The sequence below is a fragment of the Danio rerio genome, chromosome 10, assembly GCF_052040795.2.
Source record: "Danio rerio strain M-AB ecotype USA chromosome 10, GRCz13ab, whole genome shotgun sequence".
NCBI classification, from domain to species: Eukaryota; Metazoa; Chordata; class Actinopteri; order Cypriniformes; family Danionidae; genus Danio; species Danio rerio.
In genome coordinates, this window is record NC_141030.1 from 3,109,188 (window position 1) to 3,135,235 (window position 26,048).

General features: G+C 39.8%; 1 protein-coding gene across 1 annotated transcript in view; it reads left to right on the top strand.

Moving 5' to 3' along the window:
• aebp1a (AE binding protein 1a) overlaps positions 1–24,866 on the top strand; it is a 29,505-nt gene extending 4,639 nt beyond the window's left edge. The window contains exons 3-20 of the mRNA NM_001324409.1: positions 279–326; positions 2,118–2,192; positions 3,039–3,122; positions 4,418–4,480; positions 4,576–4,635; positions 6,669–6,746; positions 8,841–8,950; positions 10,766–10,905; positions 12,509–12,593; positions 15,159–15,303; positions 16,772–16,851; positions 16,994–17,117; positions 17,345–17,541; positions 19,793–19,966; positions 20,274–20,658; positions 22,875–23,014; positions 23,123–23,222; positions 24,290–24,866. Of these exons, the coding sequence (NP_001311338.1) occupies positions 279–326; positions 2,118–2,192; positions 3,039–3,122; positions 4,418–4,480; positions 4,576–4,635; positions 6,669–6,746; positions 8,841–8,950; positions 10,766–10,905; positions 12,509–12,593; positions 15,159–15,303; positions 16,772–16,851; positions 16,994–17,117; positions 17,345–17,541; positions 19,793–19,966; positions 20,274–20,658; positions 22,875–23,014; positions 23,123–23,222; positions 24,290–24,774 (2,573 nt within the window). The 3' untranslated portion in view covers positions 24,775–24,866. The remainder of the gene's footprint in view (positions 1–278; positions 327–2,117; positions 2,193–3,038; positions 3,123–4,417; positions 4,481–4,575; positions 4,636–6,668; positions 6,747–8,840; positions 8,951–10,765; positions 10,906–12,508; positions 12,594–15,158; positions 15,304–16,771; positions 16,852–16,993; positions 17,118–17,344; positions 17,542–19,792; positions 19,967–20,273; positions 20,659–22,874; positions 23,015–23,122; positions 23,223–24,289) is intronic.
• Positions 24,867–26,048: the final 1,182 nt, after the last annotated feature.

A 26,048-nucleotide genomic window follows, 5' to 3' on the forward strand; every position in this document is an offset into this window, starting at 1 on the left:
GACGTTAGTCTTGTTTTTGAATCTGCTGCTATGCTGACACACAGGCATTTGTAGCTCCGCCCTCATTTGAAAAGAGCACAATCTCATTTGAATTTAAAGCGACAGTCACCAAAATGCCACAACTAGGATCAAAGCCTAAAAGGGGCTTACAAAACATTATTTGTGTGGGATTTTCAGCTGAAACTTCAGATACACACTCATAATAGACTTATTTTGTAAAAAGGGTCCCCTTTAAACGGAATGCTAATGTGGTTTTCTTTGCTTAATATTTCCAACAGTGTCACCAAAGGAGACAGAAATGGAGAAACCCATTGGCCCAGATCATGGTATGACAACATGTACAGTACGACACAGAAAATCAACTACGTCACAATACATGATAGAGCTGAAACGCATGAATACTTTCTCCAGTCATAATCCAACCAATCCATTAGGATCCATTTTAGTATGCAGAATTTCCAAAACTTTGGACTTTGAGTGGGTGTAATTATAGAGCAAGTCAATGGTAGATCGACTCCCTGAGGAGTGTAAACGCTGGCAGGAAACTCCTACAGATTTACATTAAAGAAGAGCAGAAGGAGATTTGAATGTGGAGGAAACACCAGCCAGAAATCTTGGTTATACTGTTGGGAGAAAATACAATCTTCATCTTTAATCCCATATAAACTCAATGAGATGTGAAACCAAACTAGCAGTATGGGTTTATTGTTGTTTATTGTTTACATTAACTCTGGAATGCTCTACATGATTTTTTTGCCCAAATTTGGGATGCGTAAAATTGAAAGTTGAGCAATTTCATGGAAAATTCCATATAATGTTCAGATTCGGCCCGGTATAAAACACACTGAGTGGGCTGCACCAGAAAGGATTAAACTAGATCTGTGTTTTAAATTAGGAAAAATGCTGGGTTGTTTTAACCCAATGTTGGGTCAAATATGGACACACCCAACCATTGGGTTAAAATTTGGTACTTACTATGTACTTGCATCAAAGTACTTACTGTGTTCTTAATGTATTTCAGAGCAATTCTGGTGGGATATGTGTAGGGTTCAGGACAGGTTTGGTTATAAAATAAGAAAACTGCGATAATAGGCGTAAATCAGGTTTTAAAAATTGCGTTGACATCTATTGGTAATTATACAAGGCTTGGAGCGTCTCCATATGACGCCTCAGGCTCAGGTACAGATTCTATAGGGAATCCCTGCACATCTAAATATGATCCTGAAGGGGTACCCTGTGCGTCCAAAACTGACGCCGAGGGTTCCTGACCAAGCGTCAATATATGACGAGTCGGGAGTGAGAACGTGTTGGTTTAAGGGTGAGTTAAGGTGTAAGGGATGGTCAACAGTTTAATTACAGATGTTATTACATGCAGGCATTTAATCAAGGTACAATGTAAAACATGTGTTTACTCAATAAGTACACTGTAAAACCCAACAGTCAAATTTGTCAAAGGAAATGAGTATAGTTAACTCAAAATTGACTGAAAGTTAATTCTACTGATTTGAAAAGTTTTGAACTCAGTGTTGAAGGTTCATTAAATAAGTTCACAGTACTCATATAGATTAGTTCTTTTAACTCAAATGGTTTGTAGCAATCGGTTTCCTCAAACGGTTTGAGTTGCCTTAACTTATTGGGTTTTAAAGTACTCAGTTGGTTTGTGTTTTATTTTTCATTTATTGGGTTTTACTCTGCTTAAATTGCTTCGTTTACTCAAATAGAGTAAGATCACAGGACTCATTAGGATTCTTTTTTTTTAACTCAAATGGTTTGTTGCAATCGGTTTCCTTAAATGGTTTGAGTTACCTTAACTTTTTGGGTTTTACAGTGTAACAAATGAATAATTTTGGTCCAAGTACATATTGGTTAAGGCCACCCAGTATAAAGTGGGACAAACATTTTTTTTATTTTAATTTAAATGGGTTTGTCCATATATGATAAACACAAGACTAACACAAGAGTGGAAACAATTATGAAAGATTAAGGAAGAATCAACAATTCAATCCCTGATTTTCTGCAACTTGGGACAAAAAAAGTGCATATTATGCAAATCAAGCGGCTGTTTTCTATTAAAATATTGCTAATCACAATATTTATTTTTATTTACTTTCCAACAGACATGCACAGCAAGAAAGACCCCACAACACCTCCATCAGTCAAAGAGCATATGCCGGATAACTGGGACAGCCGACGTATGTTTAAAGCAGCATCCATTACTCTGTCTTAAAGGAACACTTCACTTTTTTGAAAATAGTCTGATTTAAAAATTCCCCCAGAGTTGAACAGTTCGGTTTTACCATTTTTTAATCCATTCAGGCAATCTCCTTGCCTGGCAGGAGCACTTTTAGCTTAGCATCATTGAATCCAATTAGACCACTAGCATCTCGCTCAAAAAAGAAAAGAGTTTTGATAATTTTCCTATTTACAGCAGCAGACCCAACGATATTACGCAGCACCTGAAAATAGTCCCCAAACTTTTTTATTTTGAGTGAGATGCTAATGGTCTAATCCGATTTAATGATCTTTGCTAAGCTAAGCTCAAAGTGCTCCCACCAGACCCGGTGATCTCCTGAATGGATTAAAAAATGCACTGTAAAAAACGCCGGGTTCCACACAATTCATTCATGTTGTCCCAATACAAGTTGGTTAAGTTAACTTTTAACAAATTTATGTGGATCAAACATAAAAAAATTAAGTTGTCCCAAGGAATATGGATAGTTGAATGGATAGTTCAGCTAAAAATGTCAACACTGCCACCATTTACTCATCCACTTCTGTTCACTGGATGCCAATGGCAGCTGGTTTCCAACAGTTTTCAGAACATCTTGTTTTGTGTTCAAAAAAAAAAAAAAAAAATCATGAATGTTTAGAACCATTTGAGTTTGAGTAAATAACGAGGACGTTTTCATTTTTAGGTGAACTATCCCTCATATTGGAAATTGGTTCTTTAGATTTTAGATAATTTTATTAGGTTAACCCTAACAGATAATCAGATTCTACTAATACTGCTACTAATAATACATTTTATCACCTGACAGATGAAATCCAAGAGCCTGACCTCATTCCTAAAGTCAAGCAGCCGTCCTCCACCGATGACCCGAGTATATACTTACCAATCCCAGGTAATCAAGTACATACGCTGACACTTCTAACCAAAACACACTTGCCCACTGACTTACAATGGTGAAGAATCTCCCATTCAAAAAACCATAGAGGTTTGGGAGTGGGCTCATTTAACTCAAGCAACCAATCGGTCTTTCAGGAATATTCTAAAACTGCACACCTTAGCAACCATTTAGAGCACCCTAGCAACTGATCTCATAGACTGCCATTATATCTTTATGCTGCAATATCATAGACTTTAAGCTGTCAATTGACTTCATAGCAACTAAACAGACTAACCTAGCAACCATTTAACAACAGCAACATCTCTACATCAGAACATCGTAGGGATTTGGATATTGGCTTGTTTCACTTGTGCTAGCAAAACGGGGCTTCCTGATTACTACACATGCTAACAGTAATTAGCAAACTGCTAATAACGATTATTTACATTCTAATAACCAGTGCAATAACATGCAAGAAATGCATAATATATATGAAAGAGTAATCAACAAATGGCAAAAACACTTATACTCATAGTATTTATTAGTAAATGTTATAATGTTTCGAACCATACTTTAGGAAAGTATATATTTACAACACTTTGTTAATGAATGCTACCTCATTATGTAGCATTATTGTACCTGTAATAAATACTGTAGTATACTAGTTTTTACTCCATTAAACTGTGATGCATTGTGGTATAATATACCCAAAACGTAACTACCGTATCACCACAACAGATTAATTCAAGTACATTACTATAGTATGGTTCAAAAAAAAGATGAGGTTTGAGACTAAATTAAACTGAATTTACATGCAAACATGTTCATGCAAGATTGCAAAACGTAAATAACTGCAATGATTATACCACCACTGCTGAAAAATCCAGCTTAAACCAGCCTAGGCTGGTTGGCTAGTTTTAGCTGGTGGACCAGCCTGGCTTTAGAGGGTTTTTGGCCATTTCCAGGCTGGTTTCCAGCCATTTCCAGCCTGGTTTTAGCTGGTCTGGCTGGAAAATGACCAGCTAAATCCAGCTAAAACCAGCTTGACCAGCCTGGTTTAAGCTGGATATAGCTGGTTTTGGCTGGGCTCCCATCCTGGCTAGGCTGGTCAAACTGGTTTTAGCTAGTCATCTCCTAGCCTGACCAGCTACGACCAGGCTGGAAATGGCTGGAAACCAGCCTGGAAGTGGCCAAAACCCCTCTAAAACCAGCCTGGTCGACTAGCTAAAACCAGCCAACCAGCCTAGGGTGGTTTAAGCTGTTTTTTTTTAGTAGGGACATAATATCCTCAAATCTTCTTTTCTGTCTAGAGGAAGCCACTACCACCCCTCGAACAATCGCCCCTTGGTACGAGGAATATGATTATGCCGACTGTACGTTTGCAAGATCTTCAATATTGGATCATAAATTGTCTCTGTTTTGATTGTATAGTATTGAACATGTATATTTGCTCTCTCTGAAACATCAGTGGCGGCAAAAAAGCAGGAGGAAGAGCTGGAAAAAGCAAGAAAGGCCAAAGAGGAGAAGGGTCTGTATATCTAATGAATCTTTTGTTAAGCTTTTATTTGATGCGCTCGGGTGGTCCGGATAAAATTAAATGTTTCTGCTTATATTTGTTTTAGAAAATGACAGAAATTTAAGGGATGGTTCACCCAAAAGTGAAATTTCCTTCATTATTTGCTCACTCTTTGCTAGTTTCAAACCTGTTTGTGTTTATTTCTTCTGTTGAACACAAAGGAAGATATTTGGAAGAATGTTGGAAACCTGTAATCACTGACTTCCATTGTATTTGTTTTTTCTACTAAGGAAGTCAATGGTTACAGGTTTTCAGCTTTCTGTAAAATATCTTCTGTTGTGTTCAACAGAATAAAGAAATTTATAAAGGTTTGAAACCACTTGAGGGTGTAAATGTCAGTAAATTTTCATTTTTAGGTGAACTGCCCCTTTAATTTAATCATATGCTTTAGCAAATGTAAATAATGTTGCATTGATAAAACAAACAAAACATTTTTAATATTTTCTTTGTTTTGATTAAGGTGAAATACAACCCCAAATCAGAAAAAGTTATAACAGTAAAGCATTTACCACTTTGTAATGCTGCCATTGCTTTTCACAACACTTAAAAGACATTTAGGTACTGGAGACACCAAGTGATGAAGTGTTTCAGGTGTCATTTTGTCTTCCTGCAAACAGCTCTAAGGTGTGCAACAGTAAGGGGTCTTCATTGTGCATTTTGTGCTTAAAAATGCATCACACATTCTCGATTGTAGACAGGTCAGGACTGCGGGCAGGCCAGTCAATATCTGTATCCTCTTCCTCCTGCAGCCACGACTTTGTAATGTCTGCTGAATGTGGTTTTGCAGTGTTTTGTTGAAATGTGCATGGGCGTCGAAGGGAGCAAATTGTGCTGCATAATCTCTACTGTTCAGCATTAATAGTGCATCACAGAAGTGCAAGTTACATTTGAGACTGGCTTTTGGACTTGTTGCTGGTAACAGTCTGGAAGATTCGTTTCTTCTGTGATCCAGAGCACATGACATCCATTTCTCCTCAAAAAAATCCTGAAATACTGATTTATCCGACCACAGTACATGTTTCCACTGTGTGATGGTCCATTCAGATGCCTCCAAGCCCAGAGAAGTTGACGGCGCTTCTGGACACTGTTAACATAGGGCTTCCTTTTGGCAAAGGATTGCCAAAGTAGTCCTGAGCCCATGTGGTGATATGCCTGATAGATGAATGTGGATTCTTGATACAGCGCCTCCTGAGGGGTCGGAGATCACGGTTGTTCAGCTCAGACTTGCATCCTTGTTCTTTACGCACTGAAATTCCTCCAGATTCCTTAAATCTTTTAATGATTTTCAGCACTGTTAAAGGTGAAATATCCAAATATCTTCCTCTCTTTCTTTAAGGAACACTGATTTTAAACATTTCAATCATTTTCTCCTGTATTTGTTGGCAAACTGGCGATCCTCGGCTCATCTTTGCTCCTAAAGGACTAGACCTTTCTTGGAGGCTGCTTTTGTACCAAATCATAATTACAATCACCTGCTGACATCACCTGTTTCAAATCACATCATCATTTAGACAATTTACCTGAGTCATGTTGTCTGCAATGAAATACAAGTCAAAGTAAATTTAGAAAGAACTGCTGTCTTTTTTATTTGATTTTCCATACTGTCCCAACCTTTTTTCTGACTTGGGGTTGTACAACCCAACATGATTTAGGGATTTACACAGAATGTCTTGATAATCACTCTGAAAATGTCTGGGTTATTTCAACCCAGGTGTGTAAAATATGGACTTTTAGGTCTTTCATTTTTGACCTAATTTGAGATATTCATTAAAAAAGAAGAGATTGAAAAACTGATTTAAAAAATATGAGGGGTAAATAATTTTGCACACTTCGCTCTAAGACATAGAGTCTTAGTTGTGCTGGCAATATTTAAATAGATTTACTGTGAATAATGCTAAAAAAAAAAACAAAAAACTAAATAAATAAATGACCTGCTTGAACAAGTCTCTCAGTATTACGCTCTGTCTGTCTATTCCCGTACACAGCAGAAAAACTGCGGAAGATGTGGGAAGAGGAGGAGGAGGAAAAGAGGAAGCAGACGGCTCTTCATGCCGAGCCAAAGAGTGAGTATTTCTGGAAAACAGCCACAAATTACTTCATAACCATAGACAGAAGCACACAGTCCCTTTCAGACGAGGCTGTTTATAAATGCAGAACAGCTTTTCTGGGAGTTCAGCAGTGTTGGGGAAAGGTAGTTTTGAAAGTTATTAATTACGACAACGTTTCTCAACTCCTGGAGGACCATCAACACTGCATGTTTTGGATGTCTTCTTTATCACACCCATTACAGATCTATTATTCTCTGCTAATGAGCTGAGGATCTGAATTAGGCGTGTTTGGATAATGAGACATGGAAAATGTACAGAGCTAGTGGTCCTCCAGAAACGTGGTTAAGAGACACTGCATTACGTTATTGAGTTACTCCGCAAAAAAAATAACTAATTGCATAGTTACTTTTTATGGTAAGTAAATGCGTTATGTTACTGCATTACTTTTCTTTGCCTTTGCTAAAGCCTGATCTTATCTGAATGATATTAAAGTGATGTTTACACCATTTCCAACGCAATCTCACGGCAATTTGTAACTTTTTCATTAAGTGGCTAATTCGTACGAATTCGTATGATCTAATTTGTACATTTTAGTACGATTTGCTCATCCCCCAAAGACGGTTGAGTTTAGGGGTGGGGTTAGGTGCCACACCTCCTTTTTAAAATCGTACAATTTCGTACGACTGAACTCGACTGAATTAGCCACTAAACTGGCAAAACGTAAAATACTTACGTTTTCTCGTGAAATCAGGCTGCCATTTCTGCATTTTGAAATCTCGGCAACAGCAGGAGGTTTATAGTCCGCAGCAGGGGTGTCCAAACTTTTTGGGCCGAGGGCCAGATGCAAAAAAAAAAAAAACGTTGTCCCGGGCCAAATTTTACATACATCACACAGACACGCATATATATATATATATATATATATATATATATATATATATATATATATGTGTGTGTGTGTGTGTGTGTGTGTGTGTGTGTGTGTGTGTGTGTATTATGGAATTATTTTAATTATTTCAACTGTGTTTCTAGAAAAACTTACGTTTTTAAAACCTTGAATCTTCTCTGGGCAAATTACAGTTGCAACACTCATCAGACACTCCTATATAAATTCTCCTTCAGTGAAGGGTTTCCTGTGCATAACTAGCCAGGGTAGAATTTTCTTGCACTTTATTAGCATGAAAAAACTGCTGTTGTTGAGCTGACAGGGCAGCTGCTAATTGTTTTACTTTTTGATCTCGTTCGGCACCAGTGTAAGAGCTGAAGGCCTGATGCTTTGTTTCATAATGTCTTTTAATATTATATTCCTTCATTACTGCAACTGATTCCTGGCAAATTAAACAGACAAATATTCTTTGCCCCAACGTGACTCAAATTTCCTGCTCTCACTGTTGATTTTTCTTTTTCTTGGTTGTGCCATGGCTTTCCAAAACGTGTTTATCAATTATGTTTCCTTCTGTTTGTTCGGTGCGGTGCGAACTGCTGCCTAATTGAAGGCATGTCATAGCGAAACCCGGTGGTTATTTATTAAATTACGTTCATTTTTGTATAGTGGGCCAGATTCTATTAATATTTATAAAAAGCCTCGCGGGCCGCCACAAAACTAATTTAGTTTGGACACCCCTGGTCCACAGCATGTTACTGCAATGTTTACAGTGCTGGTCCAATACTTTCAGGTTTCTTCCCACCGCAGCCTCGCTTTGGCGGCCGCGTGAAATGAGCGTATATGCCCCTGTCAATATCGGTGGATGGAGAAAACCACACCACTATGTCATGTTGCGGTGGGCCTCAAAATCAATGGGATTTGTATCTAGACTTAACAATATATATTTTTAAAAAGGACTTGATGTGTTTATACCACTCTAATGTGGCTGCGTTTACACACTACACTACACACACGTCTGCTCAAACTTCCAGAGGTTGATTTTGCTTGATAGGTGCCCTTTATTAGAATGGTTCACCCAAAAATTCAGCCTTCAGAATAACTTCTTTTGTGTTCAGCAGAAAGGAGAAACTTCATTGAAACTACATGAATGATCAGGAAATGTTCCTTTATTTTAGGGTGAGCCGTCCCTTTAAGTGCATTCAAATGTGTTTCTCGTCTTTCAGAGTGTCCTCCTCTTGGACTGGAGTCCCATCGAGTGGAGGATGATCAGATTCTGGCGTCTTCTTCATCTAATCTTGGTTATTCAGCTCTGAGAGGACGGCTCAACATGCAGGTTCATACAATCAAGCTACAAACGCCCATGCGTCACCAGAGTGAGATCCAAAACAGGACTTATCTTTGGGAAAAACTGAAAGGGCTCTATTTTGACGGTCCATGCGCAGAGCGCAAAACGCAGGGCGCAAACTCTTTCAGGGTGTGTCAGGACGCGTTTTTGCTAATTTAAGGACGGGAAATCTGCCTTGCACTGTGGTGCGTGGTCTAAAAGGGTTGAGTTTATTTTCTTAACGAGTTATAGGTGTGTTTTGAGAATTAACCAATTAGAGTCTCATGTACCATTCCCTTTAAGAGTCAGCTGCGTCGCGCCAAGAGCGCATTCGCTATTTACAGGACGCAAAGTCTAAGTGGAAAAAAATAGCATTTCACAAGCAAACAGTTCACAGTGTTTTTTTACAGAAAACTGTTAAACAGAGCATCTACTGCGTGAGAATGAGAGATAATGGATCTACTTTCACTTTCGCTCTTGGATAGGGAAACCTTTACACACAGACATCAAATAGTCTATAAATAAATAATTTAGTTTGCTAAGCGCAAATATTCATTTCAAAACTATTTCTAAATTCAGTTCTAATTTCCAGCAAACGAATAAATGAATAATAAAAACAAAATGTGCTCAAAAACCTGAGTTATATCCTAAAACACATGCTGTGCCCCATATGGTCTAAAACCTGACAGGTGGGCAAATCTAAGCTTGTTTTTAATAAAACAAATATAAATATGGATATAATAAAAAATACTGCTAATAATAATAACATTACACAAAAGCAAATTGTTATGAATGAACTGAAAAAGCCTCCCGAGATGAAGAAGACATAAAAGCAGTGATTTTTCATATTTATGTCGGCTAGAAAATAATATGTTTTGTAATATTTTAATCCTTTATATTTATATTCTATATCTATTCTTATTATATCCTATATATATCCTTAATATTTAAATGTTTTCATATGTAAAGATATTTGCCTATTGCTCTCTTGTGTGTATTAAGCAGTGTGTAAGCGAGGCGCAACTCTGCGCTGGAGTTTAGACCGGGTTTGTTTTGGTCTAATGAAAATCTATTATAGTTTCTCAAAATAGCGACGCGTCAGCGGTCCGCCTCAGAACGCCTTCCTTTTTAGAGCAGAACGCCTATGGACGCACAAATGAGCGCTAATGCATTTGCTATTTAAACAGCGTAGCGCAACGCCTCAAAACCACTCTTGCGCCAAGCTGAAACTACCAAAAGACTACTGCGCCACGCCTTGCGCCACACTGCGCCGGGTGTATGATAGGGCCCAAAGTGTCTAGACAATCTAGTGTTCATTTGTGCTTCCTAAAACTGGACATTGATAATCCTCTTAGTCACCGACTTAGATTTTAGTGTTCATTAGGTCAAAGCTCTTGTGGTGGACGGCTGCTTCTCTCTCAGGGCTGTCTATGCTAATGAGGGAGAGATGGTCACTAGTGGGCGGGGCTTTCCTCCTCTGTTGACACGTACAAAGAGTGAATGCCAATCAAAGTGTTTCTCCAGGCTGTTTTTTTCAAGTGTGATAATAAAAAATGGAAGTAATTAATTTTTACCATTATGAGGTGGTTATAATCACAGACTGCTGCCACACAACTGTGTTTAAACCCCTTATACAAGCGATCTTTGCATAATAGGTCCCCGTTATGTGTACTAATATGTGTTTATAAAAATAAATGCACATATTTTGGTGCACTTACAGCATTTTGCAAAGTTTTGTTCCTTATTTTAAGGATTTTTAAAAATTATAAGTATGGTTCAACATGGACAGAAACAGGAATCTTAAAGTAAACATCTGTTTTGCAGAATTCGGCTGATGAGGAGGATGTTTACGGTGGAGCGTGGTGCGCTGATACGGAGGAGAAGGAGCACTGGTTTCAGGTGGACGGCCGACGAGAGGTGGAGTTTACCGGTGTAATCACACAGGGCAGAAACTCAGAGTCAAAGTAAGTCAACCATCAAAACACTCACGTCGTTTTATAACAACACACGATGCAACAAGATAACATCAACAAGCAATTTGTCTCTCTGCACCAAAAGTGACACGACATGACAGAAACATTTAACCACTTAAACTCTGCTGCTATTTGGGGATTTCCGCCTGGATTTTGTCTACCCAAATTTAAAAGCTTCCCAAATCCACATGCAGAGGTGTAAATGCAAAAATGTGGTATCATTTTAAAGAAAACCCTTTGAATTTTCATAAAACACTATTGAAAGTGTTTAAAATAACTGTATATGTCGTCTGTGTTATAATAAACACCTAAAAAGGAGGCGCTTTTTGTATTATTATTTTTTATAAACTCTAATTTGAAAGTGTACCTTTTAGGTTGTGTGTGGTTTAGCGTGCTGTAATTAATGTTGGTGGTTCCTGCACATGTCTGTAATCATAGGAAAAAAGAGAAATGTCTCCACCATAATCTATGCTAAAGTTATTGTATTCCAACTGATGAGAGGTGCTGTACAAGCCACAGGGAGCGATCATTGTTTTCATATTTCACTATTCTTTTGTTTGATCAAACATAATTCACTGTGTTTGGACCACATCAGACATATAAAAGGATTACTTATGCACACCACCTCAAAAACAGAGGAGAATAGCCCTGAAGCGCACAGCATAAGGTAAGAGATGACAGCTGTCTGTGCTATCTGGGGCTGCTTATTGATCATAAATGTATTGTTTTCACTTCTGCGCCATGTAAACACCGCGATTCATTCAACAACTGTTTGGCATATGAATATAATTCAGTAAAAAGAATACTAGACCTGTATGAGCACCGGCAAGAGCTTTCATTTGAGCTATAACTTGTACATGTGTCATATAAAAAAATATGAAAATGAACCAGTGTAAAATACCCAGCTCGGGTAAACAAAATACTGTGTATTTAAGTGTAAATAACTTTTATACAGTAGAATAAAAACCAAAGTGATGCATATGTGCATAAAATATAGATTCTACACTTTCAAACGAAACCACTTACGGGGGTCTGGTGCAACGCTAGCCCTTTAAATCTAAAAGCGAAAGTTGACGCATAGCAGCCACTGCACTCCCAATGAAGTGTTACAGTCTTTTAAACTAATCAATACATATTAAACCTCTTTAGCATTATTAATAGGCTACTGAGTGACTGATGTTGGTTGGCACTAAACAATTTTGACTTTCATTTTCAAACTATAGGTTTTTAATATTCAAGATCTGAGGTGAATGTGCTGCTGCTTTCAGTAGTATGGCAATAAATGTCAGGTTTCCTGGTATTTAAGCTCACATTTTCAGCGTTTAACACTGAATAAAGCACATAATCTGTACCTGAAGTGATCAATATCATAGTAGTTTATGCTGTTTGTTCTTTTCCCGCAACATAAAGCGTTCCTAAAATAGCCGTTTTGCACTTTGCTGTCGCAGATGGTTTGGACAAAAGCTTCTTTTAACATGGAAAGGATACCTTTTGTCGTATGTTACGTGCCATACCGCGTGTAGTTAAGACAGGCTGTCATGGACAGCACTGAGACAAGGGGCCGCCTGTAACCTCAGCTCTTCCTTTCTTCCAGCAATGACTTTGTGTCCTCATTTTTCGTGGCCTTCAGTAACGACAGTCGTGAATGGACGGTTCTTCATGATGGTTATGCTGAGTGGGTCAGTACATTATACAACCTACTTTTCACATTTTTGTTATTTAAAATATTTCCCAAGTGCTGTTTAACAAAGAGAAGTTGGCTTTGCCATGGCGACTGTACTTAACATCTTACTAGTTATTTTGCTAGGTGCTAGTATTCTACTAGTGGTAGTTTTTAAGGAACTGAGTTTGTTCCTCGCCGCTGTCGCCACTGGCTTTCATGCTTTGGGATTTGTGGAGCTGCGCATGGATGGATTTGCTCGTCACTGTTCGGACTTTCAGCAGTGAAAATTAAACTATACTGAAGTGAACTAAACTGAACTTCAGCTCTGAAAACTGGACGGACATGGTTTCAGTTTATTACAACTTCTATGTAAAGCTGCTTTGACACAATTTACATTGTAAAAGCGCTATACAAATAAACATGAATTGAATTGAAATTAAATAATATTCAGCTCAAAGTGTTACCCTGATGAACGCAGTTGTTTGCCAAAATGCGTTGGCACAGTTTTAAGGAATAGTCAATAACAGCTTTTTAATATTATTTCCACAATTTTCAAGTGGCTTGGGCTGATTTTTGCTGTTTATTCTGATGAATCCCTTACCCAAAGAGTTGAACAGTTGGGTTTTACCATTTTTTTAATCCATCAAACCGATCTCCGGGCCTGGCGGGAGCACTTTTAACTTAACTTAGCATAGATCATTGATTCGGATTAGACCATTAGCATCTCACTCAAAAATAATCAAAGAGTTTCGATAATTGATTTGAGAGATATTGTAATGTGAAGGGGGACACTAACAAGGAAATGCCGATCCAAACGGAAAATGGTCAGGCAAGCAACAGTCAACCCAGGAGCAAACAGATGTATATGGGCAGTCCAGAGTCGTGGTCAATACACAGGCGAATGGTCAAAAGGCAGGCATGTCATAATGTTCACAGTGACAGTATAACAAGACTCAGCACAGGTGTGTGTGCACGTTAAACTCCTTGTAATCAGTCTTTGACAATCCTCCGGCTGTCTGTTTGCAATTAGTCAGGATCAGGAACTGGTGTGAGTGTGTGTGGTGCACGACTTTAACCTGTAGTCCATATACCAGCGCATTTGTAGTCCTTATAGTGATCTGCATGTTTACCAGCAATCTGCAGCTGGTGATCATAGCAGATATTTAATTGAGATAACTGATAATTGAGTTTTGATAATCCAATATATAAAGCTGAACTTTTCTGTACTTACTTTATGTGCTAAAACTTTAAAAAATGTCATTTTCAATTTCTATTTTTAAGAGCGGCGTAATATTATCATTTTGTATTAATCAGTTTTAGTGCACAATGTCACTACAGAAGAGTCGAGCTTTAAATAGGAAAATTATCGAAACTCTTCGGTCATTTATGATCCAGATGCTAATGGTCTAATCTGATTTAATTACTTATGCTAAGCTATGCTAAAAGTGACCCTGGAGATAAAACAAAAATACAACAGGCACATTAAACAGCACTTGGGTAATACTTAAAAAACAATTCAAATGTAACAGGAAAGCTAATAATTGTATATCCATCATGTACTCAGAATTATTCACCCTCCTGTGAATTTAATTTCTGTTTTAAATATTTCCCAAATGATGTTTAACAGAGCTGAATTTTTTCAGTGTTACCTATGATATTTTTTCTCCTGGAGAAAGTCTTATTTGTTTTATTTCGGCTAGAATAAAAGCAGTTTTTATTTTTTTTTATTCATTTTAAGGTCAATATTATTAGCCCCCTTAAGCAATTTTTTTCAATAGTCTACAGAACAAACCACTTGCCTGATTACCCTAACTTGCCTAATGACTCTAGTTAAGCCTTTAAGACTTAAGTGAAGTTTATTTCTAAACTAATTTCGAGAGGATCGCGTGCTTATGATTTATCACAGCCGGTCTCGTATTAGCTAATCATTACCTTCCAATCATATGAATCCTAAGCTACTATAAATACCCACAGTCTTCAGTCCACTTTATCATTGTTTGGATAAAAAAACCTTCCTCCCCATTCTCCTCCTTTACCATAGATCGGGCGGCATGGCGGCCCAGTGATTAGCACTGTTAGCCCCACAGCAAGAACACCACCTGCTCTGGTCCTGCCAGGCCGGTTGTTTCTGTGAGGAGTTTGTATATTCTCCTCTTGTGCGTGTGGTTTTTTCCCGGGTTCTCCAGTCTAGCCCCTTTTTTTCTCACGTGTTTCCTTAGCTACTGCAGCCGGGGAGTTCTGAGATCCACCGAGCTCAAGCTCTCCTCTCGCTCTGCGAACGGGAGGAAGCCCCAGGCTCGAGGATCCCTTGTGCTCAGGGCTCTCTCCCAGGACAGCATGCCAAACAAGCTTTTGATAGATCATCAGTTAAATGTGAACTCTTGAGATTTCACTTTAAGCCGAATACTAGTAATTAGAAATGAGAAATTAAAACTATTATATTTAGAAATCTTCTGGAAAAAAATCTCTGTTTAACAGAAATTGGGTAAAAAATATAGAGGAAGGCGAATAATTTAACTGTACATGCATGCAGTAAAACGTGCAATAATGAGATTCTGACTTGCTTTAAATTCTCCTGCAGCTCTTTTATGGGAATGTGGATAAAGACACTCCAGTAATGACGGAGTTCTCGTATCCGGTGGTTGCGCGGTACATCCGTGTGCTGCCGCAGAGCTGGAACGGGAGTCTGTGCATGAGGCTGGAGGTACTCGGCTGCCAGTTACCCAGTAAGCATTGCAGAGTCGCACAGATTTATCATTATTATATTATTTTATACGACCTATTCATATGACATGATATTTGTTACAGTACATGATATTGACTCACTAAAGCTGTCTGCTTTTTTGTCATTTCAATATTGAAAATAAAAGAAAACTAAAGAAACATGATAAGTCACAATGACAATAATCTAAATTCTGACAATTATAGATAATCACGTAAAATCTTTATAATGATATGTCACTTTATAATGTCACTATTAGGTCATAAAGGTCATATTAGGTCATAAATTTAACCTTAAAGTCATAAAAAGGTAAAATAACAAACGTTTAAACCAAAATTTAGACCTTCATTAAAATTTGTTCTCACAATTTAGACTTCATATTTAGGATATTTAAAGTCTATTTTGGCTTTTAATCTCAATCCAGTCACATAAGTTTCAACAATTTATGCATGTCATAATTTTGACCTTGATTTTTGTTTTCATTATCCTTTAATCTCATATTAATAAGTCAATTTGAGACTTTGTGATCACATCATTTCAACTTTTCTTATACTTTAAATTTTTTATTTCATAATCTTGAGATTACCCCCAATTTTCGTAATGATTTTTTAACTGAATTCTGACTTTTTATGTCATTATGACATTCAATGCATGCCATAATTTTGATTACTACATAAGTATTCATATTGTCGTATAACTTTGACATCTAGAAATTATTTATTTCATAATTCTAACTATTTACATCATGAAAATGACAATTGAATATGTCAATATGCAGCTTTTTATTCTCATTATTTCAACTTATTCAAAGTTAGATATAACTGAACCCAAATTATCATAATTTAGACAAATTTTATGTCTCAAAAACGAGACCTTATCTCTTTTAAATAAAATTATTGTTTTTTTTTTTAAATCTTATAATTATGATTATTTAATAATTAAATAATTCTGTTTGTTTTGAGTGTGTTTGGCAGAAATAAACCTCCAAATACAAGTCAAATAATGAAAAACTATTTTATTTCTTATTTTGTAACGCCTTAATTGTTGGCGTCTGATATTAGTGATGTTAGATTTTTAAAAAACATTGACAAAATATGTATAATATGCATTTATCTCCTAATTTTCAAGTGTAATTTTAATTTTGAGGGTGACAATACACTGTTGACGATTTTTGTAAATTACACCGTATTTAACTGTAATATGAACTGTATTTTACTGTAGGACACTAATGCGGTACGTTACTGTATTTTAAAGTTGCAATGACTGTATATATAAAAAATCACTGTATATTTTACAGTAAAGATATACAATACTGTAAATACGTAATACAAAATAAATGGTGCTGTAAGTGTATTACAGTATTTTTGCTGTAATTGATTTAAAGTTGATTTTGAAATGTTAACAGTGAAGCACTTTGTAATAATATTTTGCCACATAAGTCTCATTATAGCTCATATGAGTCTCCTTTACAGCTAGTTATGCAACTGAGAATGACGTTCCACCAACAGATGATCTGGATTACAGGCATCACAACTATAAAGAGATGAGACAGGTGAGAGTTTGCAGGTATTCTCTAAAGCTGCTGCGGTAAAAATGGCATCACAACACATCCAGCATCACATTTGGACTCAACTTTGTTAATTTTTTTGCTGTTAAATTGAAGAGTTTTCATGTTTGTGTGTGCGTATAACCAGATGATGAAGGTGATCAATGAGGAATGCCCTAATATCACCAGAATTTATAACATCGGGAAAAGCTTTCAAGGGCTGAAGATGTACGCCATGGAGATCTCAGACAACCCTGGAGAACACGAGCCAGGTAGACTACAATTTGGCTAATAATTTTGACCTTAAAATGGCTTTTAAAAAAAATTAAAAACTGCTTTTATTCTAGCTGAAATAAAACAAATAAGACAGAAATACTGTGAAAATTTCCTTGCCCTGTTAAACATCATTTGGGAAATATTTAAAAAAGAAAAAACAAATCAAAGGGGAGCTAATAATTCTGACTTCAACATATTCAGAAATCTCTCCTGGTTTTAAAAGGTGAACCAGAATTCAGGTACACGGCAGGGCTTCATGGGAACGAGGTGCTGGGCCGGGAGCTTCTGCTGCTCCTCATGCAGTTCATCTGCAAAGAATACAATGACGACAACCCGAGAGTGCACCGCCTGGTGGAAACGGTGCGAATTCATCTGGTGCCATCGCTAAACCCTGACGCCTATGAGCTGGCATACGAGATGGTACGACAAACTTTCAGACCAATAATACCAACTAAGGCTCAGTGGAAATACATGTTCAGCCTACATTTTTGCGAAACGTGTTGCTCCAGATTATTGCACATTTCAGATGACAAATCCACTAGAGGGCGCTACATTTTTGCGTAATCTGACGAACTTTAATTAGGGTACGTTTTGTTGTACACTGCATAAAACGCTGGGTTCCACTCAACTCTTACATGCTGTCCCATCACAAATCAGTCAAGTTAACATCATTGTTTTATGTTCAATCGATTGAGTTGTCGCCAAAAAGCCTTAAGCAGTTGCTTCAAATTATTTTTAAAAAGTAGTTTAAACAAGCAGTAATTTTTTTGATTGTGCATTTTAGATAAACATCCTTCATGTACACAGCCATGAGAAGGCGTAGCTTGTTGTAGAGATCAGTTAGCGACAACACAGGCTCATTGTGGAAACGTAGTCCCGCGGACGTTTCTGGAGACTGCGGAATACGTCCCGGCGGGTACGTACAGCTGCAGTTTTTGTTTTCGCGAATCCGCGAGTGCAGTTCGCGCCCGCGCTGTTCTCGCGTGAATCCACCAGAGGCTTCTGTCCGACTGACCGGATGATTGACTGCACGACTGGCCAATCGGCTGACCCGTCCTCCTCCTTCCCTGAATCCAACCAATTTTACCGATTGACCCGCCCGCCCGCTCGTTTTCTTAAATGCGAGCAACAGTTTACAAAAGCAGTCCAAAAAAAGAAAAGCCCTGATTTTATTTTTTTTTCTACCGCGTTTTCGGATTTCACCGCGTTCTCACCCTGTTACGAAACTCGTTCACTTAATTTTTGGGATTCTGTTTTTGTCTTACCTGATTGCTGGAACCGCTCTTCCCCGGACTCGAAACCGATCGCCATGGTCAACTCCTCTCTGCATCTCGAGCCTGCCGACGTACACGGTGAGCTGAGTGGACAAACGGGTTGCAGCGGGGAAGCCCTCCACAAGGAGGTAAGCGGTCGGCCGGTCGGCCGGCAAGAGCGAAAGGGAACAGCGTCACACCGCCCCGCAGCGTTCGCTTGAAAAAAATAAATGCAGCCGTACGTACCTCCCGGGACGTATTCCGCTGTCTCCAGAAACATCCGCGGGACTACGTTTTCAGAATGAGTTTGGGTTGGTTAGCGAACCACTCACCTAAACCCAACCAATAATGTTTCCAAAAATAAACATAAGAGAAAAGTGCCCTTCCAGCTGCAACCCATCACTGGGAAACACCCATACACTCTCATTCAAACCAGCGACTTCTTAATGTGAGGCGGCAGCACTACCTACTGCGCCACCTCGTCACCCCATGTCAACAATATGTACTTGTAAATGTCATTAATGTGAATAGAAACAACAAAATTTGTCGTCACACTGCCCCCTAGTGTTCACTTTATTTAGAAACTGCAGTTAAACTAATTTTAAGTATGTTTTTTGCATGTTTACAAAAATATAGGCTGTAGTAATGGGAAGTTCAGATCTTTTTACAGAGTTTTTTCAAGTAATTTCGTTAAATTTGACAAAATATTATTAAAATGTCACGAGTTGCTTCAAAACACATCAACAACTAGCCCAAACATTGATCACACAACAAACAGCTCATAACTAGAATGCTATAAGAAAGATAAAATAATCATTGAATGTTTACCTGGATATTTTGTCTGTCTCAGCTCTTCAGATGAGTCTTCAAGTTTGAGTCGTTTGTTTAAGTGACACACACAGTCCCGTATAAGCTTAACCAATGCACACTGTCCAAACCAGAAGGATTTGTTCACCTTTCCAGTCTTCGAGTTTTTGAGTCGCTCGTTCATCGCGTAAAGAGAAGAATGACTCAGGATCAAATCTTTTTCTGGCTCTGACTGCATGTTTCCCAGTACTGGGTTGCAGCTGGAAGGGAATTCACTGCATCAAACATATTCTGGATAAGTTGGCGGTTCATTACGCTGTGGCGACCCCAGATTAATAAAGGGACTAAGCCGAAAAGAAAATGAATGAATGACTGCATATGATTGGGTCATGTCTTTCACATGTGAACGAACCATGCGCGAATGAACAAATCACTCTCTCTGATGACTGATCATTCCTGAGTCACATTAAAGATTCATTCAAAATGAATTAATCAATCAAGAAAAACTGAATAGAAGCAGGTATTTCCAGTGAGTCTCTGTTGAATAATCCGTTCTCTATTCTGTTTCATCGCCTGATTCATAATTGATCTGATTTTATCTGGTTGTTCAGGGATCTGAGATGGGAAACTGGGCTTTGGGACACTGGACAGAGGAGGGGTACGACATTTTCCAGAATTTCCCAGACCTGAACAGTGTTCTGTGGGGTGCGGAGGACAGAGGATGGGTGCCGCGGATCGTTCCCAATCACCACATTCCCATCCCTGAGAACTTTCTCAATGGCTCTGTGAGTCAAGCTGAAGAGTCCATGTGGACACGTTCATTCTGTCTTCAGGATGTTTTACTGGATCTACATTTTTTGGTTCTGTGTTTGTATGTATTTTCACCTTAAGCAAAGCTGAATTTGCAACAAAATAAAGGCCAAAGTATCAGGAAAATAAACCAAAGCTGATATCTTGGAAATGTCGTAGGCTATTTCCTGTTTAGTAGACATGCATGACTTCTTCATGTATGAACAATTTGCTTGTAGTCACAGAAAATCCTCCATACTTTTATCTATCAGTGTTTAATTTCTGAAACATATCTGTCCTCAGGTGGCGACTGAAACTAAAGCCATCATCAGCTGGATGGAGAGGACGCCGTTTGTTTTAGGCGCGAATCTGCAGGGCGGAGAGAAGCTGGTGGCGTACCCATTCGACATGCAACGTCCACCGCGGGCCACGAGCACGGACGGACGGGTCGGTCAGCCGGTGCAGGAGTACCACAACATGAACGAGGAGACCTGGGCTCGGATTCAGCGGCAGAACGAAGGCGCTCTCCGCGAAACAGCGGATGAAAACCTGTTCCGGTGGCTCGCCACGACGTATGCACACAGTCACCTCACCTTGACGGAAAACCACCGCGGGTCCTGCCATACCGATGACATCACCGGCGGACAGGGCATCATCAACCGCGCCAGCTGGAAACCAGTTGTGGGCAGTAAGTGATGATAACTGGAAAGAAATTGTGAATCTACTTTGCTATTTCTGTGCAGAATTTTGTAAAATGAAAACGTTTAATTGGACTCAGTGTGAAAGGTTTGTGTACGGGACAAATGTTTTGGAAATGAATGTGGAAAAAAACACAAAGAAAATTTTGGATTTTAGTGTGGAAAGACTCTTTATACTAGCATAGTTGAATATTTCAGATCATCCCTTAACATGATTTCTGGAGGCAGGGCCGGCGCGTCCATAGAGGTGACCTAGGTGGCTGCCTGGGGCAGCAGTATAGAGAGGGCAGCGTCCGCGACACCTCCCTTACCACCCGCGTACCCGCGTCCTCAGTTATGTCCACGACACCTCCTTCACCACCCGCGTCCTCAGATATATTGCGTCCGGCAGAATAGAGAGGGCAGCGTCCGAGACACCTCCCTCCCTCAGCACCCGCGCGTCCTCAGTTATATTCGCAATTAGGGCGGCAGAATAGAGAGGGCAGCATCCGCGACACCTCCCTCCATCCCTCAGCACCCTCGCACCCTTAGTTATATTCGCGCATAGGGCGGCAGAATAGAGAGGGCTGCGGCCGCGACACCTCACTCCCTCCCTCCCCCAGCACATCCTCAGTTATATAGGGCCGCAGAATAGAGAGGGCAGCGTCCGCGACACCTCCCTGCCTCCCTCCCTCCCCCAGCACCCGCACGTCCTCAGTTATATAGGGCGGCAGAAAAGCGAGGGCAGCGTCCGCGATACCTCCCTCCCTCAGTACCCGCTCGTCCTCAGTTATATCCGCGCATAGGGCGGCAGAATAGCAAGGGCAGCATCCATGACACTTCCCTCCCTCCCCCAGCACCCGCACGTACTCAGTTATATAGGGCCGCAGAATAGAGAGGGCAGCGTCCGCGACACCTCCCTCCCTCAGCACCCGCTCGTCCTCAGTTATATCCGCGCATAGGGCGGCAGAATAGCGAGGGCAGCATCCACGACACCTCCCTCCCTCCTTCAGCACCCACGCGTCCTCAGTTATATCCACGCATAGGGCAGCAGAATAGAGAGGGCAGCATCCACGACACCTCCCTCCCTCCCCCAGCACCCGCATGTCCTCAGTTATATAGGGCCGCAGAATAGAGAGGGCAGCGTCCGCGTCACCTCCCTCCCTCCCTCCCCCAGCACGTCCTCAGTTATATAGGGCCGCAGAATAGAGAGGGCAGCGTCCGCGATACCTCCCTCCCTCAGCACCCACGCGTCCTCAGTTATATTCCCACATAGGGCGGCAGAATAGCGAGGGCAGCATCCACGACACCTCCCTCCCTCCGTCAGCACCCACGCGTCCTCAGGTATATCCCCACATAGGGCGGCAGAATAGAGAGGGCAGCGTCCGCGACACCTCCCTCCTTCCCTCAGCACCTGCGCGTCCTCAGTTATATCCGCGCAAAGGGCGGCAGAATAGAGGTCCGCGACACCTCCCTTATGCCGCCCTTTCTATTCTGTCGCCAATCCGCGAATATAACCGAGGACGCGGGTGGTGAGGGAGGTGTCGCGGACATAATTGAGGACGCGGGTGGTAAGGGAGTTGTCGCGGACGCCGCCCTCTGTATACTGCCGCCCTAGGCGGCCGCCTAGGTCGCCTCTATGGACATGTCGGCCCTGCCCATGGCGCCTGCCTTGCGCATAGTCGCACAGTTATAGTTCTGCATGCTGTTTGTGTTGCTCTGCAATATCATTCCCCAGACGCTAGCTGGCAGTAGGTTTTCATGTTCGTCTGTGTCGAGTTTCTTTGCAGGTGTTCAGACATCTGCCGCATATGCATAGAGACTCCTGGATACCCGTAAACGAATAATAATCTCCTGGAAATCCTAAAATACATTGCAGCCCCCCACCACCACCCCTAATTGTCTACAAGAACAAACCATTAATATACAATGACCTGCCTAATTACCCTGTCCTGCCTAATTACCCTAGTTAAGCCTTTAAATGTCACTTTAAGCTGAATACTAGTATCTTGTAAAATATCTAGTCAAATATATTATATACTGTCATCATGGCAAAAATAAATTAAATCAGTTATTAGAAATGAATTATTAAAACTATTATGTTTAGAAATGTGTTGAAAAAATCTCTCAAGAAAATGGGGGGGGGGTATACAGGGGGGCTAATAATTCTGACTTCAACTGTAAATCTGTCAACTTTATGCAATTGTATTTGTCTGTGTTGCTTTAGGCATGAACGACTTCAGCTACCTGCACACCAACTGCTTCGAGATTTCCATCTTTCTTGGGTGCGATAAGTTTCCCCATGAGAGTGAATTGCCGTCGGAGTGGGAAAACAACCGTGAGGCGCTGCTGGCTTTCATCGAGCAGGTCACAAAACAAATACAGCTCCTATATCTGTCACAGACATTTGATAAATGCACATTGACTATCAACAATGTTGAATGCAACAAAAAAGCTTTTCCTTCTGTCCTGCAGGTGCATCGAGGCATTAAAGGGGTTGTGAGAGACGTCGATGGGAATCTTCTGGCAAATGCCACAGTGTCAGTGGAGGGAATCAAACATGACGTCAAAACAGGTAACAGATCCTAATATATTCCAAAGGAATCGTTTATATAGAAGCCTTCAGATTAAAACTCTAAAGAATTACTTTATTTTATTGTCATTTCAAGTGTCTGAAGTCAAAATGATTCGCCCTCTTGTGGATTTTTTCCAATATTTCCCAAATGATGTTTAACAGAGCAAGGAATTTTTCACAGTATTTCCATAATATTCTTTCCTCTGGAATTTTTTTCATTTCAGCTAGAATAAAAGCAGTTTTTAATTATGTAAAACCATTTTACGGTCAATAGTATTAGCCCCCTTAGGCTATATTTGTTTTTGATTGTCTACAGCAGTGGTTCCCAACCTTTTTTTTGTGCCTGCGACCCGCTCTTTCCCCAGAAAATATTGTAAGGCCCCCCTCCACATTTAAGGATATAATCGCTCATATAAAATTGCAGTAATGATGACAAAAAATGTTGTTTTCGAACAAACGGTATGTTTATTACATAGGTTGGCATGGATTATTTTTTAATCTAGATTAATCTAGATTAAAATAGCTCATTTGAATTCTGCCAAAGGCATTCAGAATATTTGTGCTACATAAATAATAAGTCTTTGAGAACGGGTTTCCTCAAGCCAGGTGGCGCATTAGACCAGGGGTTCATCTCCTGTTTCCAAAATGCATCACAAACTGCTTGAGAAACTGTTCTACTCTGATAATTGGTGATGAAAATAAATGATGTGCAATAAGATGTTCACTAACTGTTTATTTAGTTAAATATGAATGTTGAACTGTAGGCCTACATGGACAACATAAAATGAATCACACAATGATGTTTATTAACATATGATTTTACCGTTTAGTGCAGGGGTCACCAACCCTGTTCCTGCAGATCTACCTTCCTGCAGATTTTAGTTGCAACCCTGACCAAACACACCTGTTTGTAATTATCAAGTGCTGCTTTAGGTACTATTAATTGGTTCAGGTGTGTTTGATCAGGGTTGGGACTGAATTCTGCAGGAAGGTAGCTCTCCAGGAACAGGGTTGGTGACCCCTTGTTTAGTGTATATTTGTAATCTAAACCTATTTTTTTCCTAAAGCTTCCACTGGTGATTACTGGCGTCTCCTCAACCCAGGCGAGTATCGCGTAACAGCGCGAGCGGATGGTTACTCCTCTCAGACGCGTCTTTGCATTGTCGGCTATGATGCCAACGCAACACCCTGCAGTTTCACCTTGACCAAATCTAACTGGGCTCGTATCCAGCAAATCTTGGCTCAAAGCGGAAAGAGACCAAGACTGGTTAACAACATCCCTCGAAACGCCAACAACCAAGTCAATGGTGGAAGCACAGGGCCCGCCGGTGGCTCCCAAAACGAACGTTTGAACCGCATACGACTGATGCGCATGAGGAAACTGCGGATGGAGAGGATGAAAAGCAGCACAACTACAGAAATGACCACCTCAACAACCACAACCACACCTGAACCCACAACAACAACAACACTGGGGTCAACAAGTGAATCTTGGTATGACTGGTTTGAACAGGAGAGCTTTAACTTTGAGCACACAATAGATGAAGATTAGAGAAGAATCACCAGACGTTTACATACACTGTATAAAAAGCCACATAACCATTTAAAAAAGAAAAGAGATGTTAATGTGACTCAACGTTTTCTCTTTTAGGTAAGTTAGGATTATCACATGTGTTTCTGTTCTGCTTAATAGCAGAATAATGAGAGAGATATTTGTTGAGAAATTGTTATAACTTTTCTTGAAAGTCAAATTTACACACAATAAGATTATTATGGCTCTTAAAAAGTTGAGATGATGGTGTCAAGGTTTTGTAAGTTTCTGATTGGCTAATCGACAACATTTGAGCTAATGTGAGGCACAACTGTAGAATAGTATTGAAGGAAAACCTCAAACACACTGCTTCCTTGTGTGACAACATGGGAAAATAAACAAGCCAGAATCAACAACAAAGCCAGATTACAGTTAGTTAAATTACACTGGGAAAAAGACTAATGTTTGGAGACATGTCCTGTGGTCTGATGGAACTAAGATTGAACTGTTTGGCCATAATGATCAGTGTTACATCTGGAGGACAAAGGGGAAAACTTACAAGCCTACAACACCATCCCAACTGTGAAGTATGGGGACGGCCGCATCATGTTGTGGGGCTGTTTTGCTGCAGGAGGGACTGGTCCACTTCACAGCATAGATGGCATCTTGAAGAAAGAACATTATGTAGAAATACTGAAGCAACTTCTCAAGACATCAGCCAGGAAATTACAACTTGGCCACAGATGGGTCTTCCAAACAGACCATGACCCTAAGCATACTGCCAAATTAGTTCAAATGTGCTTTGAGGACAATAGAGTGAATGTTTTAGAGTGGCCATCACAAAGCCCTGAGCTCAATCCTATTGACAATGTGTGGGCAGAGTTGAAAAAGCTTGTGCGAGCAAGACAGCCTACAAATCTGACTCAGTTACAGCAATTCTGTCAGGAGGAATGGGCCAAAATTCCTGCAAACTATTGTGAGAAGCTTGTGGAAGGATACCCAAAACATAACCAAAGTTATACAGTTTAAAAGCAAAGCTAAAAACATACCAAGGAAATGTGTGTAAACTTTCGACTGTCTAGAAATTAATAAAAAACATTCTCTCATTATTGTGGCATTTAGCAAATGTAAATCATTTAGGTAATCCTAACAGACCTAAAATAGTAAACGTTTAGTGATTTACCATCAGACATTTTTTTTAAAAATGGTTCTGTTCCTTTTTTTTAGAGTGTATGTAAACGTCTGGGTTTAACTGTATGTGGATCCTTAAAGCCCTTTTAAAGCTTTAAGGCTCG